General features: G+C 39.2%; 1 protein-coding gene across 2 annotated transcripts in view; it reads left to right on the forward strand.

Moving 5' to 3' along the window:
- cadps2 (Ca++-dependent secretion activator 2) overlaps positions 1 to 18942 on the forward strand; it is a 263694-nt gene that overhangs the window by 198031 nt on the left and 46721 nt on the right. For both annotated transcript variants that reach the window (XM_074677121.1, XM_074677122.1), the window contains exons 16-18: positions 3499 to 3622; positions 5758 to 5858; positions 11821 to 11977. In XM_074677121.1, the coding sequence (XP_074533222.1) occupies positions 3499 to 3622; positions 5758 to 5858; positions 11821 to 11977 (382 nt within the window). The remainder of the gene's footprint in view (positions 1 to 3498; positions 3623 to 5757; positions 5859 to 11820; positions 11978 to 18942) is intronic.

Raw genomic sequence — 18942 nt, forward strand, 5'->3', positions numbered from 1 at the left:
AAGCAAAAAAAAAAAAAAAAACTCTTAACACACAATGTCTTTGTTCAGTGTTCAGTTTTTAAACTCCAAGGTCCAGGAAAAATCCATCAGGTTTCAGATTTTGTTTGCAAAAGTGTCATCGTCTGTTTCTCAAGAGAAAAAAGAAGAAGAGTTGAAGGTCTCCGGGGTCTTCTGGTAGTTTTAGCGCAGAACAAGTAAACACATGAACTCCATCCTTCACCCAAACCGAACACCAGTCTGACCACATTTTATCATCTCTACAGCAACAAAGGACACCTGTGCAGGTATGAAGGCCTTTCAGTCACAAATAAAACTCCATCTCCTGGAAACACTTCAGATATTTTGTGTCCAACTCAAGTGACTCAGGGCTAAAGCGGTCAGACAAAAAAGTTCAAGAAGAAGTTCTGTTAAATTTTGGTGGAGTTGAAAAGGAAGGATCTTTTATAACATCAGTAAGTGTTGCCTTCTTGGAAAGCAGAAGTTTTTAAACTTCTTCACGTCAGAAAAAAATAGAAACAGAAACAGAAACAAAAGTTAATTTGAGGAGGAGGAGGAAGCAGGCTACTTACAAGTCAACTCCATTTTTTTGACACCTGTACCTTATTTATAGGTGTGTGCATGCTCATATACTCACTCAGACAAACATCGCGCAGCTCGGAGTCCTTCAGAAGTTATTTAGATCCAGCTGATTTTAGCCACACTTAGCGGGGGCCACGGCAAGGGAGCTTCAGCGCGGGACATAATCTCTGCAAAATTGCTCATTTCGGCTAGATTTTTTCATCCATCGCCAGTGTTATCATAAAGTCAGATCGTCTTCTGTTGCCATAGGCGTACACTGTCCACACGCGCACCACCAGTTCACATTGAGTCGTGGACGTGCTCCTGTTTGTTGTTCTCGAGTCAACTCTTCCTCTCTCTCCCTCTGCATCCTTCTTTCATGGAGCTCCTCGTCCGTGTACTCAGGCTCAAACCGTTAAGGACAACCGTCAAACGTTTATTTACCAGGTCAGCTCTGGGTCAGCTGACCCACCTGAAGACCGTAGACGAGCTGACTTTACGATGACACTGGCCATGGATGAAAAAATATAGCAGAAATGAGCGATTTTACAGAGATTATGTCCCGCGCTGAAGCTCCCTTGCCGTGGCCCCCGCTAAGTGCGGCTAAAATCAGCTGGATCTAAATAACTTCTGAAGGACTCCGAGCTGCATAATGTTTGTCTGAGTGAGTATATGAGCATGCACACACCTATAAATAAGGTCCAGGTGTCAAAAAAACGGAGTTGCCCTTTAATATATACTGCAGCCAGCCAGCAGGTGGAGCTCCTCACAGTTTGGCTTCACTTTTGGGAAGTAGTTGTGGTCATCATTTCATTACTGCAGAATGTGAAGCCAAAAAGGCTCAAAAGACAGATCCAGTTCACTGTTAAAAAAAAAAAAAAAAAATTAAAGAGACATTTAAACTGACAGGATTAAAGAAAGAGTTCACCTACAAGAAATGCAGCTGAAAATACTCCAACAAAGAAGATAGAGATACACATAATAAATTGTCAAAGGGTGGTTAAAATGCAAACTGAGAACTATCACAAAAGGAAGGCAGGAAACAGATGAAACAAAAATAGAATTAAAAATCAGTTGAGGAAATAAAGACAAGTTAAAACTTGTTTAATAAAAGTAAAACATGCAAAACATGTCAGATCAAATTAAACCCGAGCAGTAGTTTAATTTTTTGTCGAAGTTACAGTATTAATGGCAGAAAAAAAACAACAAACATAACACATAATAACATGAGATTGATATGTTTGGGTATTTTTATTTTTTTAGTGTGGCAGCAATATGCTTCCATACCTCAATAACTTTTAAAATAAAGTCAAAATACAAATTTTTACAAAAAATAAAAATAAAAAAAGATGTTTAAATAAAAAATGAATAAAAATTTAAAAAGTAAGGTGGCAAAAGAAAAATCTAAACACAGACCAATGTGCCGAGATAGATACCACTTCCTGTTTCATGGTGGAGCACCCAGCTTTGAGTACTCGCCACTTTTCATTGCTCAGGTCTCTGCTAGCTGTAAACCTCAGACCACACGGACCAGATGTTGCCCTCCAGAGTAGAAACTTTTTAAAGGGAACCCTAAAAAATGCCCCAGTTTTTTCAAAACATCTCAAATCTCATTAAGATTTCAGTATGACAGAGTTTTTTTTTAAGTCTCAGGGACCTGAATGTGTGTGATGGGTATCATCTTACTTGGTGAAACTGAAACAAGCAGCCACGGAAGTGACGAGCAGACGTGACGTCAGCAGACTGTCGTACTTAGCGTTCCTTTAATTCTTCAGTTCACTTTGCAAAAATGGCAGCAGTCGTCTAACGCCATTATCACAGCTGTTTCTCGTGTTTCTGTAGTTGTTCGTCTATTGTTTCTCAGCAGCGGCTAACATAAGCTACGTCATACCGTGGCTTGATGTGGATTGGTTTGTGGTGAGTGTGTCAATCAGAACGGTCGTCCAATCACCAGCTGCAATTTTTTTTTGAAGGTCCCGCCTTTGGAAACAAACCCGGGTCATTTTAACCCACTAAAGCCGCGTTTCCACCAAGCAGTCCGGGTCGGTTCGTCTCAGTATGGTGCGCTTTTAGCGGCGTTTCCACTGACTCATCCCGGGACGGATCCCAAATAACCGAGACGAGCCGTCCCACTTTTTTGGGACCCTTTCGTATGGGTGCCAGACTGAACCGATCCACTCTCGGGAGGTGGAGCAACACACTGCAGACGTTTGATTGGCCAAAAGAATCATCACTTACCCCGACAGCGGCTGCATTTCTCCTGGCGGCTCACAGACTTCTCTGAAACGAAGCTTGATTGAACTTTGTAACAGAGAGTTACATGAAAATCACAGAGAGGACGAAATGCTGCATGTCTTCCATCTATGCTCTTTCTGTGTCACGTTTTCTTCTTTGTTGGATTTAATCGCGGGGTAAGCTGCTACGACGTCGCGCTATTGTTTACCAGCTGTGGCTTCCGGCATCCGGCTTACACGCCGCCCACCACGAGAGGGCACAGTTTGCTGTGGAAACGCAAACGGGATGAGACTTAACTGTCCCAAACCGTCCCAAACCGTACTGAACCGACCCATACTGCTTGGTGGAAACGCAGCTTAATATTGGATCCCGATTGAAGATAATAAATTTTGCTGGAGCTGATGCTCATGCAGATTTTTTAAGATTGTGAGCTTCAGGCTTCCAAATAAGCAATTTTAACATCAAATAACTATAATTATGAAAAATCTTTCCAATTACAATGATGTCATTGAGACCATCTCTACTCAAGCTGTACAAAGCTTTTGTTAGAGAACGTACATTTTGCAGAAAGCAGGACTGGATGGATATAAATTCAGTATGTTTTATAGATAAAGCCTTCATTTTACCTGCTAGTATTTATTTATTTAATGGTACTGCCCTGTTTTCTGTCTTAAATGCTAAGTGAGTTTTCTGTCTTTGGTTCAGGTTTTGATGAAGGACATCACCACACCCGTCCCTCCAGACGAAATGAAGAAACTGGTGCAGAAGTGTTTGGAGAAAGCAGCAAAGATCAACTACAGCCAGCTGATGGAGTTCGCTCAGATCAAAGGTGAGAGCTTTAGATTTTAAAATCCTCAGACAGCTTTTTTCCATTGGCTTGTTTGATGCACGTTTTTATTCCCAGTGCTTCATGAACATCTTCACACCGTGCTACCTGCTGCTGCTGCTGCAGACACGAGACTCACGCTGACACTCTCTCCACGTTACAAAGCAGCACATAAAAGAGGAGGAGAGTGCAGGGGTCAGGGCTGTGTGTAACCACAGCGTCCTTGGTTTGAGTGCATACGAGGCCTTTTCTCATTGTCTGTGTTTCTGTGACAAAAGGAAGAAAGGAAAGCATCAAGGTCTGTATGGATGGGATCAAGATTCATGCGTGAATGCATCCAAGGAGACTGCAGGAGTGAGATGTCCTGAAGTGTGAATGATAGTGCTGTTAGAAAAAGGATAAATCTGTTATTTTTTTCACTGAGCTTGAAAATAATTCAGCATTCTGATTGTTTATTTCTGAGCATTTTAAAAATCTGGGCTGGATCTTAAATTTTAGCATCATTGTACAAAAATTTCTGCACAAAGAATAAGGAGTGGGCTGGATAAGAAGATGGGTGACACGACCAATCCCCAAAAGTGAAGCCAAAAGATGTAGAGCACAGGGGGGGAAGATGCCCAGGATGTTTTGACTTGTTAGATCTGCAGAAATCTTTCAAAGTCGGTACAAATTGTTCATGTCATCAAGGTTCAAGTGTTGATAAAAAGTTAACACCAAGTTCATCTTCAGGCCACCGATTTTTCTGATGGTGATTAACACACACGCTCTGTGAAAGTGACCTTCAAAAAGCAGTGCAGCAGTGGAGAAGTGAAGAAACAAATGTCCTTGAGCAAAAACAGTTAAAGAAGTAAAAACAGTTTAATCAAGAAGCTGGTTCAGTGACTTTGAACTTACACAGCTCCCAAGGCTCACGGATTTCCTTTGACTCTTTTCAAGCTGAAAAAACTTTGTCAACTGTTGCTGCTGTTGTTGGAAAAGACATCCTCCTTCACTTCAAGCAGCTGTGAAAAATTTACCCAAACTTTAAATCAGAAAAACAGAAAATCTGATGTTAAAATCTAATTTAAAATCAGCAGGATGGAGGTGACAGAGGGTTTCATTAAAATTAATTCTGAGTAAAAGTAAAAAAGAAAAATATCTTAACAAGAAATCTTTTTTAAATTGATGAAATTGTGGATGTGATTTTTTGCTAAATAAATCAGAAATTTAAAAAAAATCTACAAAAAAAACAATTGCTAAGAATAACATTTTTAAAAAGTTGCAAGAAATTTCCTATAAAAAAAATTATAATTATTTTTATAGGAAATTCAAAATTTGAAATACTTGCACAAAAAAACTAATACATTTGCAAATTTTTCAAAAATTCAATAAATTTGCATTTTTTTTTCAAAAATTAAGGAAATTAAAAAAGGAAAAAATCATGTTTTTAATTTACAGAATTTCCATACATTTTTATTTTTAAAAATATTTACAGAAATATACAAAAAAATATAAACTTTGGATATTTGCAAACATTTAAATTTTACTCAAAAGATTTTTTTTAAAAATACAAAATTTAATACACTTTTATCATTTATAGACATTTCATTTATTTTTCCAAAAGAATTCAAAGAATATACAAAAATTTCATGATCTTTAAAGATTTGCAAACATTTAATTTATTTCTCCAAAAAACAAAGAAATATATGAAAAACTTTAGAAACCATAAAATTTTCAAAAATTTAAAAAAAAATCCAAATATTTTTTAAAGAATACTTGAATTGATAACATATATTGATTATATGGCTCAATTCATCTTTTTTTGTTGATTGCTTATGCCTTGCAACATATCAGATATGTATTTTAAGCAGGCACATTGGCACCTTTTGTTGATTTAGACATCTTTATTTCAATAATATTTTTTAAGTTGCAAAGGAGTCAAAGAGAATCATGAGGCTCCAGAGCAGCAGGTTGAAGACCATTGTTCTGGACTGATGTACTGTTAAAATTAAGTTTGAGTCTTAAAAATCTCAAATTTGTTTTTTAAAAGTGTTGAACAAGCTTGAATTTGTGGAAGGAGACAGGTGAAGCTCATGGGAAATGTAGTAATGTTTTAATTCTGTTTCATTTCTCTCCTGGATGTCCTCCTCTGTGCTCAGTGGACCCTCAGGCGCCTCCAGAGAAGAGACTGGAGGACATGATGCGTCTGGGAGAGCTCTGCATCGAGGTCCTGCAGCAGAATGAGGAGCATCACTCAGAGGTTGGTTTGTTTGTTTATTTATATCTAAATCAAAAGGAGTCTTTCCTTTTTTAAATCCTTGCGTCATGGCAGTTTCTTCTAATATTTAAGTTTGTGTTCAGTAAGTAGGAAGAGGACACCTATCATCAGTAGGTTGGAGTTTGAAATAACAGATCTGAGTTTATTTCTGTCTCCTTGGTGTTTTTTTCTGTGGACTGATGAGAAGAACAGTTTAACACCTCTCTCTCCGTCTGACTGACAGCAGCAGAGACGCCTCAAGTCACTTGATCATTTCATTAACATTCTTGATCACTTTTCGCAGCACTGTCCATTTCCCTCCTCTGCGTTGGTAAAGTGGCGGACATCACGACTGCATTAACATCTGCGGCAGGCAGACGATGAAAACAACACCCACGGCCCATATGCACGCCACGCTTCCACGCCACGGTGCAAAACTGATCAATCATAGGTGTTGAGACGCGTCGGTGTGATCGGCCCCGAAAGTGGCAGCGTGGCGCTCTGGCATCTGTTTCTGAGATATTAATAACACGCCGCGCTCTGCCGCTACCATGGTGACCGCTCAGTCTCTGCTCGGGAAGTTTGCTACAAATTAACGGCTTTTTGTCAGAGCAACGCCTCGAGCTGTCACAGCTTGAGTTTAGAGAGGAATCATAATTATTTACTCGGTTACAGTCGGCGTCCAAACAACGCTTCTCACTCAGGTCTGGGTTTTGTTGTCTTTGTGTCGCAGTTTGAAGAGCTCGATCAGACTCTTTGTTTTCTCCGCTTTTAATTTAACACCGCTCTCTATGCGACAGAGTTCTCAGCTACGGGTCAAGAAAGTTAAATCCTTAGGAACGACCTTTCCTGTTTTTTGGGAACGAAATTAAAAGACCTGAAAAAAAAACAAAAGATTTGATAAAGTATTGAATGAGTCCTTCCTCACTCAAAGGAAAGTTGTGTTTTATCATCAAGTGTGTTGTAGTCAAGCATCAACTTTGCTCACTCCAAAAACACCAAACTAGCCCTTTAACAGTTAAGAATCAGTCACATTAAACTTATCTGACTTTCCTTCTGTTTGTCTCTTTTCTGTACCGCACCATGGGAAGGGAAGAGAGGTGAGTCTGTCGCGCTAATCTGTGAAGTATTTTCTCCTCATGTTTGTGTTTTTAGATCTCTCCTCATTCTTTGTGATGGCGTGAATAAATACAGAGTGAAACAAGAGTTTACAAAACTTTTTGAAGATTGAAAGAATTTCTTCCTTTTTGCCTTCGTTTTACTCCTTGCACCTTTTTATGTCCATGCAATGTTTTTTTTCTCCCTTTGTTTTAAGGCTGCAACTAACGATGATTCTAGTAATGGATTACTCTGATGACTATATTGACGATTAGTCTTGCTAGTACCAGGTTGGACCCTTTTTTTGCCTTCAGAACTGCCTTAATCCTTGGTGGCATAGATTCAACAAGGTACTGGAAACATTCCTCAGAGAGTTTGGTCCATATTGACATGATAGCATCACACAGTTGCTGCAGATTTGTCGGCTGAACATCCATGATGAGAATCTCCCGTTCCACCACATCCCAAAGGTGCTCTATTGGATTGAGATCTGGGGACTGTGGAGGACATTTGAGTACAGGGAACTCATTGTCATGTTGAAGAAAGCAGTCTGAGATGATTCCAGCTTTATGACATGGAGCGTTATCCTGCTGGAAGTAGCCATCAGAAGATGGGTACACTGTGCTCATAAAGGGATGGACATGGTCAGCAACAATACTCAGGTAGGCTGTGGACTTTTTTTTCTTCTTTTTTTCTTTTTTTCTTTTTTTCCTTTTTTTCTTCTTTCTTTTTTTCCTTTCTTTCTTTTATCTTTTTTCTCTTTTTTTCTCTTTTTTCTTTTTTTCTTCTTTTTTCCTTTTTTCTTCTTTTTTCATTTTTTTCCTTTTTTCTTTTTTCCTTTTTCCCTTTTTTCTTTTTGTTTTCTTTTTTCCTTTTTTTCTTTTTTTTCTTTTTTCTTTCTTTTTTCTTTTTTTCTCTTTTTCCTTTTTTTTTTTCCTTTTTTTGTTTGTTTCTTTCTTTTTTTTTCTTTTTTTCTGTGGACTTTAAACCATGCTCAGTTGGTGCTAAGGGGCCCAAAGTGAGCCAAGAAAATATCCCCCACACCATTACACCAGCAGCAGCAGCCTGAACCGTTGATACAAGGCAGGATGGATCCATGCTTTCATGTTGTTGATGCCAAATTCTGACCCTACCATCTGAATGTGGAGCAGAAATCCAGACTCATCAGACCAGGCAACGTTTTTCTAATCTTCTATTGTCCAGTTTTGGTGTTGCTGTGTGAATTGTAGCCTCAGTTTCCTGTTCTTAGCTGACAGGAGGGTCACCCGGTGTGGTCTTCTGCTGCTGTAGCCCATCTGCCTCAAGGTTGGACGTGTTGTGTGTTCAGAGATGCTCTTCTGCAGACCTCGGTTGTAACCAGTGGTTATTTGAGTTACTGTTGCCTTTCTATCAGCTCCAACCAGTCTGTCCATTCTCCTCTGACCTCTGGCATCAACAAGGCATTTTGGCCCACAGAACTGCTGCTCACTGGATATTTCCTCTTTGTGGTACCATTCTCTGTAAACCCTAGAGATGGTTGTGAGTTAAAATCCCAGTAGATCAGCAGTTTCTGAAATACTCAGACCAACAACCATGCCACGTTCAAAGTCCCTTAAATCACCTTTCTTCCTCATTCTGATGCTCGGTTTGAACTGCAGCAGATCGTCTTGACCATGTCTACATGCCTAAATGCATTGAGTTGCTGCCATGTGATTGGCTGATTAGAAATTTGTGTTAACGAGCAGTTGGACAGGTGTGCCTAATGAAGTGGACGGTGAGTGCATAAAGTATAACAAATGGCATGAATGTATTTTCAATTAAAGAATCAACACATTCTCCTTCCCCACGCTGACCTGTTTACAAGTGACGCATACAGCCAGGTAATCTACACTACAGTCCAGTAGGTGGCAGTAATGCACCTTCAGCTAGTTGCCAACCGCTAAATAATCAGATAACATAAACTGAAGAGAGACTAATGCAGTACTGACGCAGCACAGTGCATCGATTATGGAAAAACTTTTCTGACGCTTTTGCAAATCGATTTTCATCGATTGGTTGTTGCAGCTCTACTGTGTTTTCTCCTCTTCCTTTTTTCTCCCTTCATTTCTACTTTTCTCCACCCATCCTCCATCCTCTTTCTTCCTTACTCCCCCCTATTCCTCTTCTGTGTCTGTTTCATTGTTCACACTCTTCATTGTTGTTCTTTCTTCATCATTTCCTTTAAGTTTTCTCTCCTTGTTTATCGAGTTTTATCCCTTTTCCTCTCCTTTGTTTTTTTCTGAGCTTGAAAGTTTTCGCCTTGTGAACCTTCTCTCCTTTTTCCTCGATCTGCTCCTTTGTTCTTGTCTCTTTGTCTCCTTTGATGTACCGACAGCACCATTTATCTTCAATCAGCACTTATTGACTTCAGTGTCTTGAGGAGAAGAAAGAGCCGTAAGTGCTGAGGAATCTTCTGGCTGTTTGTTGCCGGTAACAGGGAACAGAAAAGGCGTGTTTGAAAGGGACGAGTCATCCTTCAAGGCCACGTGCGAGCGCATCTCTCTCATCTCTGCCTCTTCTTCTTCTTCTTCTTCCTCCGTTATGCACACAAACCGACCTCAGTGCATCAGCGAGCGGTTCAAGGCTGGTTGCACTTTTCTCTCAGGTGTCCTTTAGCAGCGTTCACCTGTGTTCACCGACCTCAGTCTACAGGAGGCTCACTGGGCCTTTTTTTTACCGTCTCTTTCAGAGTGAAAGCATCCAAGAGTCACGGCAGCTAAATTTATCTCACACTGCTTCCATTTTATTTAGATTTCAGGAGCTTTTAACAGGTTTTATAACATAAAGATTCACAGGGAGGGGGCGCAGGTAAAGCCTAGCAGTGAGGTCCCGAAGCCTGAAAAATAAGTTCAATAAAAAAAGATTTTGTCAGCTAAGAACAGGAAACTGAGGCTACAATTCACACAGCAACACCAAAACTGGACAATAGAAGATTGGAAAAACGTTGCCTGGTCTGATGAGTCTGGATTTCTGCTCCACATTCAGATGGTAGGGTCAGAATTTGGCCTCAACAACTTGAAAGCATGGATCCATCCTGCCTTGTATCAACGGTTCAGGCTGCTGCTGCTGGTGTAATGGTGTGGGGGATATTTTCTTGGCTCACTTTGGGCCCCTTAGTACCAACTGAGCATGGTTTAAAGTCCACAGAAAAAAAGAAAAAAAAAGAAAGAAACAAACAAAAAAAGGAAAAAAGAAAAAAGAGAAAAAAAAGAAAAAAAGAAAAAAAAGAAAAAAAGGAAAAAAAGAAAAAAGAAAGGAAAAAAGAAAATAAAAAGAAAAAAGGGAAAAAGGAAAAAAAGAAAAAAGGAAATAAAAGAAAAAAAGAAGAAAAAAGGAAAAAAGAAGAAAAAAAAAGAAAAAAGAGAAAAATAGAGAAAAAAAGATAAAAGAAAGAAAGGAAAAAAGAAAGAAGAAAGAAAAGAAAAAAAGAAGAAAAAAAAGTCAAAAGCCTACCTGAGTATTGTTGCTGACCATGTCCATCCCTTTATGAGCACAGTGTACCCATCTTCTGATGGCTACTTCCAGCAGGATAACGCTCCATGTCATAAAGCTGGAATCATCTCAGACTGGTTTCTTCACCATGACAATGAGTTCCCTGTACTCAAATGTCCTCCACAGTCCCCAGATCTCAATCCAATAGAGCACCTTTGGGATGTGGTGGAATGGGAGATTCTCATCATGGATGTTCAGCCGACAAATCTGCAGCAACTGTGTGATGCTATCATGGCAATATGGGCCAAACTCTCAGAGGAATGTTTCCAGGACCTTGTTGAATCCATAGACTGTAAAAAAATGGACGTCATCTTGCTTGGTTTGAAGTGAGGCCGCCACAAAAGCTGCTCCCCCTGGTGGCTGGCTGCAGTATAGGTCAAATAATCCATCTCCCCAGTCATTCCACATGGGCTGTGGTCAAACTTTAAAAAATTAATACACTTGGTAGAAATGTTTCTTACGTCTGATTGTTGTGGTAATTTAAAGATATCATTTGACTGCCTTGTATTTAGGTACCTTTTTTCTGGAAAGTTCCATTTTCATCAGTTTTAACAGGTTAAAAACAATGATTAACAGCTGGGATTGTTAAAAATGTTAGGAGGTAGAGCCAAGAAGAGATCAGACTCTCGAAAGAAAACAATAGTTATTATTTTTGTCACCTGGCTCCACTCAGATTCTCTCATAGCTTCTACAACGCAGACTCTGGCTGCCAAAGGCGGGGCCTGTGATGGGGGTATTTTAGCTTCAAAACTGTACAATGGTAAATGGCAAAGCCACACTGTCCACTCTATATACAGTCAATAGTTGAAGCTGTGACATCAAGAAGTAAGGTAGAAGATCAAATCCTCAACATGATTCTACGGGAACATAAACCTCTCCTGCACCGAGGATCACTACGTCCCTGCTCCAAAGTTTCTTGTCCGAAGTTTGAGCTCGTGCAGATAGTTTGGAAGAACTTTTCAGCTTAAAAAGCAAGAAAACAGTCTCCTGTCCTCTTTTCAGACACTAGTGATTTAGAGTTCTCACATTTCTGCTCCACACCGGGGATCAGAAGCGTGCCAAAGTTGACTAACTTCAACAGGCCTCCTCGTTCTGATTCATTGAGCTGTTGGTGAGCATTAAAACCAAGTGTCAGGCTTCAGACTGGACCTCCAGAGACCTGAGGACCCTCCCAAAAAGATGTCCAACTTCAGCTGCATGATCATGTTTGTCATGCCCTGAAGATCACGTCTTAAAGTTTGTTTAAAATCCATCAGAGGGAGGAAGGGTGAAGCTTCTGTAATGTTTCTAGATTCAAAGAGAAAGCTCAGATTTTCTGCTTTTGACTCTTTTATTCATCTTTCTGTTTGTCTCTCAGGCTTTCTCGTGGTGGCCGGAGCTGATGGCCGAACACGCTGAGACGTTTCTGTCTCTGTACAAAGCCGACATGGACGGCGCTCTGCAGGTCCAGCCTGTGGACTCCTGGGACAGTTTCCCTTTGTTCCAGCTCCACAACAACTATCTGCGGACGGACCGTGAGTCTCTCTTTGATTGAGTCCTTTAGACTTAACGCTGAAGGAAAGATTTGGTGTTGTCTCTGAAAACTTTCCACTCATTCAAAGATAAAATCCTATCATAGTTTCTAAAAACTACCGCCCAGAAAAATCTGAAGTTTTGCAGAAAGTGTGAAAAAACTTTTCTGTTCAGTAAACTTGTGTCATGTGCAGCATGTTTCAGCTCTCTGGTGTTTGGTTGAAGATCATAAGTCACCTGGCGTGGTAGTGTCCTGTCCAACAACCCTTCATCCTCACTGTTAAACTGCTTCTTCTCCAGCACAGAGAGCCCCACGCTGCACAAGTTTGAACTTTAAGAGCTCTAATTAACACGGCTGAATAAAAGAGAAAACAGGGCTCATTAAGAGACGGGGTTAACAGCACCTCCCACGCTCCCACAGAGATGTAATTAACAGAAGCGGAGGAGGCTGGATGTTAGCTGACCTCCCTACCTGTCAGCAGGTAGCAGAGGAGGGTGTTAGCACCACGCCATCAGGTTTATTTGTGCACGGACGGGAAACTTCTGGAGTTTGTTTTTCTTCTCTCAGCTGAAGCAAAATAGTTTAACTAAATGAGTTCAGAGGAAATTGGTTTAACTTTTGTCCTACACAATCATAACAAGGAGCTTTATTTGGCCTAAATTACAAAGAAAAAAAACCTCGTAAAGAAAAACAGAACATCTGACCCTGCAAAGAACATATCAAACCGAGACAGCAGACCTTTTGCCAGAATTGCACACACACTGTCGTGAAGACGTGACTTTTCTTAACAAGCAAGTTTGTTTTGGAAATAAATGGAGATCAAATCTTCTTTTTAACTCCACTTTTTTTGTTAAAGACAACTTTTTACCAGATACAACGCAATGAGGTATTTATCAACAGTCATGTAAGAGCTACAGTTTGAAACGTGACCACAAGCAAACTTTGTCAGTTTGTACCATAGTTTAGTAGCCAGCTGTATGTAGCTCTACAGAACGCTGTCACAACAAAAATCAGCTCTAATTTCATAACTTTAGTAACCGTGAGTGAGGAGGGAAGGCAGTAGGTATGAGACTCTGCTGTACATTGAAATATTGTTCTTCAGGGGGCACAGGTTGTCTGAGCCCCACGGCACTGACTGGTGGTCTGTGCTCCATGTCACAGGGTCTTGTACCTATTGACTTTTGCAGTGTGCCTAATGCCATATTCATAAATGAAATTTTTTAGGGATGCACGATATTATCGGCATAATATCGGTATCGGCAGATAAAAGGTTAAAAACACGTTTATCTGTATCGGCAGATATGAAAATTTCTGCCGATATGCACAGCCGATAATGTGCTATTCAGTTAGGATTATTATTATTTTCCATCTGAAAAATAAGCTCCTTAAATAAAATGTAGCACTTCATTTATTCGCACTGCAGAGCTCTGTGTCTGTCACCAGGTTGTTACAGTAGCTCTAAAATAATCAAATGCAACTTGATTATGTTTAAAAATGCATTGTACATTTAAAGTTCATGTGATCTAAAGAAATTATTTTTCTGTATTTCAATACTGAATGTCTTGAGTTTGAAAAAATAATACATTTCTTATTTATGGTAAAATCAAATGTTTTTTGTCTTGTTTATGTGTGTTTCTTAAACAAATAAGACCATAACAATAAGAGTAACATATGAATGCCAGTACAGGATAGACTTAGCTTTCTTTACAGTGAAAATAACAAACAAACTTGTGATTATCGGTATCGGTATCGGTATCGGCCAAAAGGGGTTTCGATATATCAGCATATCGGATATCAGCAAAAATCCAATATCGTGCATCCCTAAAATTTTTGACTGATCTATCATGCTATTGAGGCTAATTTTGAAAATGTGAAAAGATATATTTATTTATTTTGACCAGCCAGTCCACACCATGTAGAGCACAGACAGCTGATCCATGCTGTGACGCACAGACAAACAGTCCATGTCGTGTAGAGCACAGACAACCTGTGCCTCCTCGCTCATGGTTACAAAACACAGTCACAGTAACTAAAGATTTTATGTTGTGCTTACTTAAACAGCAACAAAAGTTAAATCTACTCAGAAATCATCAGTTTCAACACTGAAAACTTAAACATTTGAGTTAAATGTGCTTACTAACACAATTGAGTAATTTGTACTTTGGGGTTTACAGTGTGTTTATCTTTCTTCTGCTCTTCTGTCCTTTTTCTGTTTGACAGTTAGGCTCCTGTGTCCACCATCACTAAAAAATTAATCACAGAACAGTTTTCTGCAGAGAAAAACACAGATCTTTCTCCTCTCTTCTAAACTTCATCAGCCGGCATGGTGTTGTCATAAAGACCTTCATGTGTCGTAAATCAATCCAATCCTGTGCAACCTTGGAGGGAAGCGAAGAAGCAGCACTTAGAAATAATCCATATTTCAGCTGATAACCTCAAGATCACTTTAAAACTCCTCAAAGTCCCTTTAAACTGAGTACATTTCTAGTCAGTTAGCTAAGAAAAGGAAACACTTGCAAGTAGAAAAACTTTCTTATCCCCAATCATTTTCAGCATCGTCTTCAAAGACTTTGTTATTTACAGCATCATCATTTCCATTTCAGCACAATCCTTATCATAAACAACACTATCTCCTAAATTTAACCAGAATTTTTAAAGTTTTTAGTGTCTTTTTTTAGGGATGTCCCGATATTACATTTTCACTTCTGATACGATACTGCAGCATTGAGTATTGGCCGATACTCATATAAATCTGATACGATATCAGCATTAAACATGCATACTTTTATTTCTTATTTTGTAGTATGTCTGTCATGTTAGAAAAGGCTTGATTAAGTGATATTATTCAAATAAAAAACAGTAGTCAGCAACAGTAGGTATGAGGAACAACTGACCCATTTATTATTAACCATTGGGTAACAGAAACTGCTTATCGTAAAATACCAAATAAACGCCGGGTCCAATTAAACGCCGGGTTCCAAATAAACGCCGAGTGTAGCAGCACGTTTAGCAAAATAGACGCCCGTTCCAAATAAACGCCGGGGGTATGGTAAGTTACTCGGCGCAGCCTACGAGCCGCAGTTATTTTCTTTTTTTTTTTTCATTCCACGGTCGTAGTTACAGAACACACATGCAAACGCTGAGCTCACAACTGACAATTGACTCTTGAAAACTGATTTTTGTAAAAGAAACATAATCAGACTGCACCTTATTAGTAGTGGTGCAATGGATCATGATTGATCTGTGATCCGTTCTGATCGACGTAATCGGTTCGGCACACACATGACCCTACAGCAGTGTTTTTTGTGCAGCAGAAGCCCAGAGTGCTCGCACCAAACACCCCCTCCCTGCTCGTCTGCCGTCTGCTCGTATGCCCCGTCTGAGTGCAGAGTCAGACGGGCCCATATCTTACTTGACCCAAAACACAAATAAATGGACTCTCACCGAAAAAATCTGATATCGGTCTGCATTCATTCTTTATTTAGAGAATTTTCAGCGCGTTACTTTCACACAAAAACACAGCTAAATAAGGCTCTAGTTCTCATCGTGTCGTAAAACGGCGCTACCTCTGCTGCAGAGCCACAGCTGGCTACGAGGCGCTCGCTGCTTAGTGTATCAGACCGCGCGCGGTGTGACAGACATAAACAAACGCAGGTAGTCTGCCGGGACGAATTATGCAATAACAACGTAAAGATGAGGAGGCTTTGAAGAGTCAAAGAAGAAGACGTTACCACTTCCGCTGAATGTTATTTTCTGGGAAAGGAATTAAACGCCTGGTCCCAAATAAACGCCCATTCCCAAATAAACGCCTGGTCTGCTCAGTGATTGAAACAAATAAACACCCCAGCTACTATTTGGTATTTTACGGTATATCAGAGATTTAAGATGCATTCAGATATGATACCGATACTTGTTTTTTTGCTGATATCAGACCGATATCCGATATCAATATTAGACTGGGACACCTCTATCTTTTTTGTTTTTTTATCATTTTCAGGTTCATTCTTTTACCGTTCTAGTAAGATCCTCATGATCAGATGCATTGTCTTCAATTTTTTCAGCATAAAAATCAACTTCAGCATATTGAGCATCATCATTACCATATTTGAGCATCACCTTTATCTTTAGAGGGATGTCTACAGCGTGACAGTATCATCATCTTTACAGTTTGGTTGTTTTCTTTATCATTTAGGGCTTTGCTTTAAACATTTTTGGCATTAGCTTTATCATTGTTATGGTGTTGTGGTTAGTATTTTGAAAGGCAGTTTGCATAATTAGCATCACAATTTGTTTTTATGTCATTTTACATAATCCTCACAGTTCAGCGTCATCTTCAGCATAATTTCCAAAGTGTCAGTGTAATTTATGTCATTTTGAGCTTTTTTTTTTTTTTTACAATTTTAGTTTGATTCTCATCATCAAAAACGCAAAAAATCATCTTTTCTATTTTCAACATAATCATTGACATGTTTAGCATCTTTGCAATATTAGAAGCTTATTCAACACAATTTGTCTTTTTCAGCATCATCCCAAAAACTTTAGGCATTAGTTACTTTATCTTCAGCACAATCTTTATTGATTAAAAAATTACATTACATTACAGACTTTGGCCTTTTTAAAGCTCAGCTTAAAACATATTTATTCAGACTGGCTTTTAATACACAGTGATGTGGTGACATGTTATTTTATTTGTCTTGTGTTATCTGTTTTTATCTGTTCTTTCTTTCTTTTAATCTGCTTTTATTTCCTATCATAACTATTTTTATCTGGAAAGCACTTTGGTCACCTTGAGTGTTGTAAAGTGCTCTATAAATAAATTTTGATTGATTGATTGATTGAAAGCATGACTAAATCTATTAAACAGCACGATTTCATCCTTTTTCAGCATTATCCTCAATTTTTTATTGAATCAATGTTTTCATCTTCTGAATTCTGTACAAAAACTTCAGCATGAAGAGCATTGCTTTTCTTATATCGAGTATCGTTTTCAATACATCCATCATGATTTATTGCATCATCTTTATTATTACCAAAATCTTTTTTAAGGATTACAGCTTCATTTTCATCATCCTCAGCACCATCGTCATCCTTTCCAGCTTCGTTTTCACCGTCAGTTTTTACCATCTGCAGCTTCTGTGTTTATCATTTTCAGCCTCGTTATCGATGTAAGCATTCTTTATCTGGGATTGTTTGTGTTATTTTTCCGAGAAGCAGTTTCTTCGTCTGACTGCAGGAGAAAAGTCTCCTCATTGTTTCCTTCCTCCGTCCCTCCTTCAGCTCCTCGGGCTTTGACTCGCCGCCAGCAGAGATTTGGCGAGAAGCGAGGCGTTATTTAACATGGCTGATGCCAAAGAACCTCGAATACAGTAACAGACAGGCAGGCAGAGAGACAGACAGCCCAAGGGCACTGTTGGGAACAAAAACTCAGCGTTTCATTATGCGAAGAATCCACAAATCGCGTTTTTGTGGCACATATCTTTTATATTTTTTCTAATTACCATACTCTGTTAGTGCCGTAATTATTCCAAGTGTCACAACATGAGTCAACTTAAATTGGTCCATAATGAGGCAATAGACAAAAACCAAAGACAGAGGAGAGAAACTGTAGTTTTGCCTGTTTGCACAAATGAGGTTTTTCCTTTTTGATAATTATGCCTGAATGGAGAGGAAGGTTAAATCTGATTGTGAGGCTCTGGTGACGGGGTGAAGTAAAAATGATTTGGAGGGTAATGAAGTTCATTTACAAGATGTCTTTTCTTAAAATTGATTTAAAAAATAATAGTCCTTGACTCTTTTTTTGTTAGCAACATTTTTTAAATCTGAAACTTTCAGCACGGCTGATCTGAGGTGACACGACTGAAGCGTTTCCTCTGTCTCGAATGTTCTGTAGATTATTTAAATGCTCACTTGATTGTCAGCCTGTGATTGGAGTCGTTGCGAGGGAGTCTGGTTTGAGTCTCTGGAGGGTGAAAAGGCTAGTGTTAATCATGATGGAGCAGAGCGAGAGGAATTAAAACTAATGAAGCCCTGAGAGAGCGCGGCCGGCTCGCTTCTCTCCTTCTCTCTGTCTTCGTCTCCCTCAGGACTTCTCTGTCTGCTTCACAGTCTCAGTTAAATCCACCGTGGGGGCTTTGGTTCAGCATACAGTATCAGGAACACCTGTGCCGTCACTTCTGAGTCCAGAAGAGCAGCCCTTTGACAATACTCACTCTACCTCTACAGCTACAATTGTTGAATCAGAGGTGAAACTAGAGGATGTAGTCTCCGCGTTTTGACGTCTGCTCTTTATAAACCTTCAGTTTGATCCTTTTATCAGTGTCAGTGAGTTAACACACCTATCTTTAAAACTCAATGTGCACTTTGAAGCTGTTTCTTTAAAGAGGGAGTATTCTAAGATTAAAGAGGGGGTATCCTGTTTTCCCACATTGTAAACATACACATTCAGTCACAATGCTAGATGTTCAGACTACACTGTAAACCCGGATGAGTTGAGTTGACTTGAGAATGCTTGTTAACCAGTTACCTTAAAAAAAAACTTAGTAATGAAATATGAAACTTAAGTTAATGTATCAAATAAACCTGATGCTTATTTGTTACAAATTAAAATATTACGTAATGTTAAACAAATGTTACATATCACTGTAAAACATAAAAAGTTGACCTTACTCAAAACTGAAAGATGTGATATCAATAAATTTGCCTTATGAATTAAGTAAATGTTATAATAAAAATTTGAAGCAGATCAGAACAACTAAATTAAATAACATTTTAAAGTACAGCTGGGTCTCATATCCACAGTGTTCCCTCCTCACTCATGGTTACAAACGCTGTCACAATAAAAATCAGCTCTAATTTCATAACTTTAGTAACCGTGAGTGAGGAGGGGAGGCAGTAGATATGAGACCCTGCTGTACAATGAAATATTGTTCTTCAGGGGGCACAGGTTGTCTAAGCCCCACAGCACTG

Source organism: Halichoeres trimaculatus, unplaced genomic scaffold, assembly GCF_033239565.1.
Source record: "Halichoeres trimaculatus isolate MK-OKI-2021-1 unplaced genomic scaffold, fHalTri1.1 fHalTri1_scaffold_10, whole genome shotgun sequence".
NCBI classification, from domain to species: domain Eukaryota; kingdom Metazoa; phylum Chordata; class Actinopteri; order Labriformes; family Labridae; genus Halichoeres; species Halichoeres trimaculatus.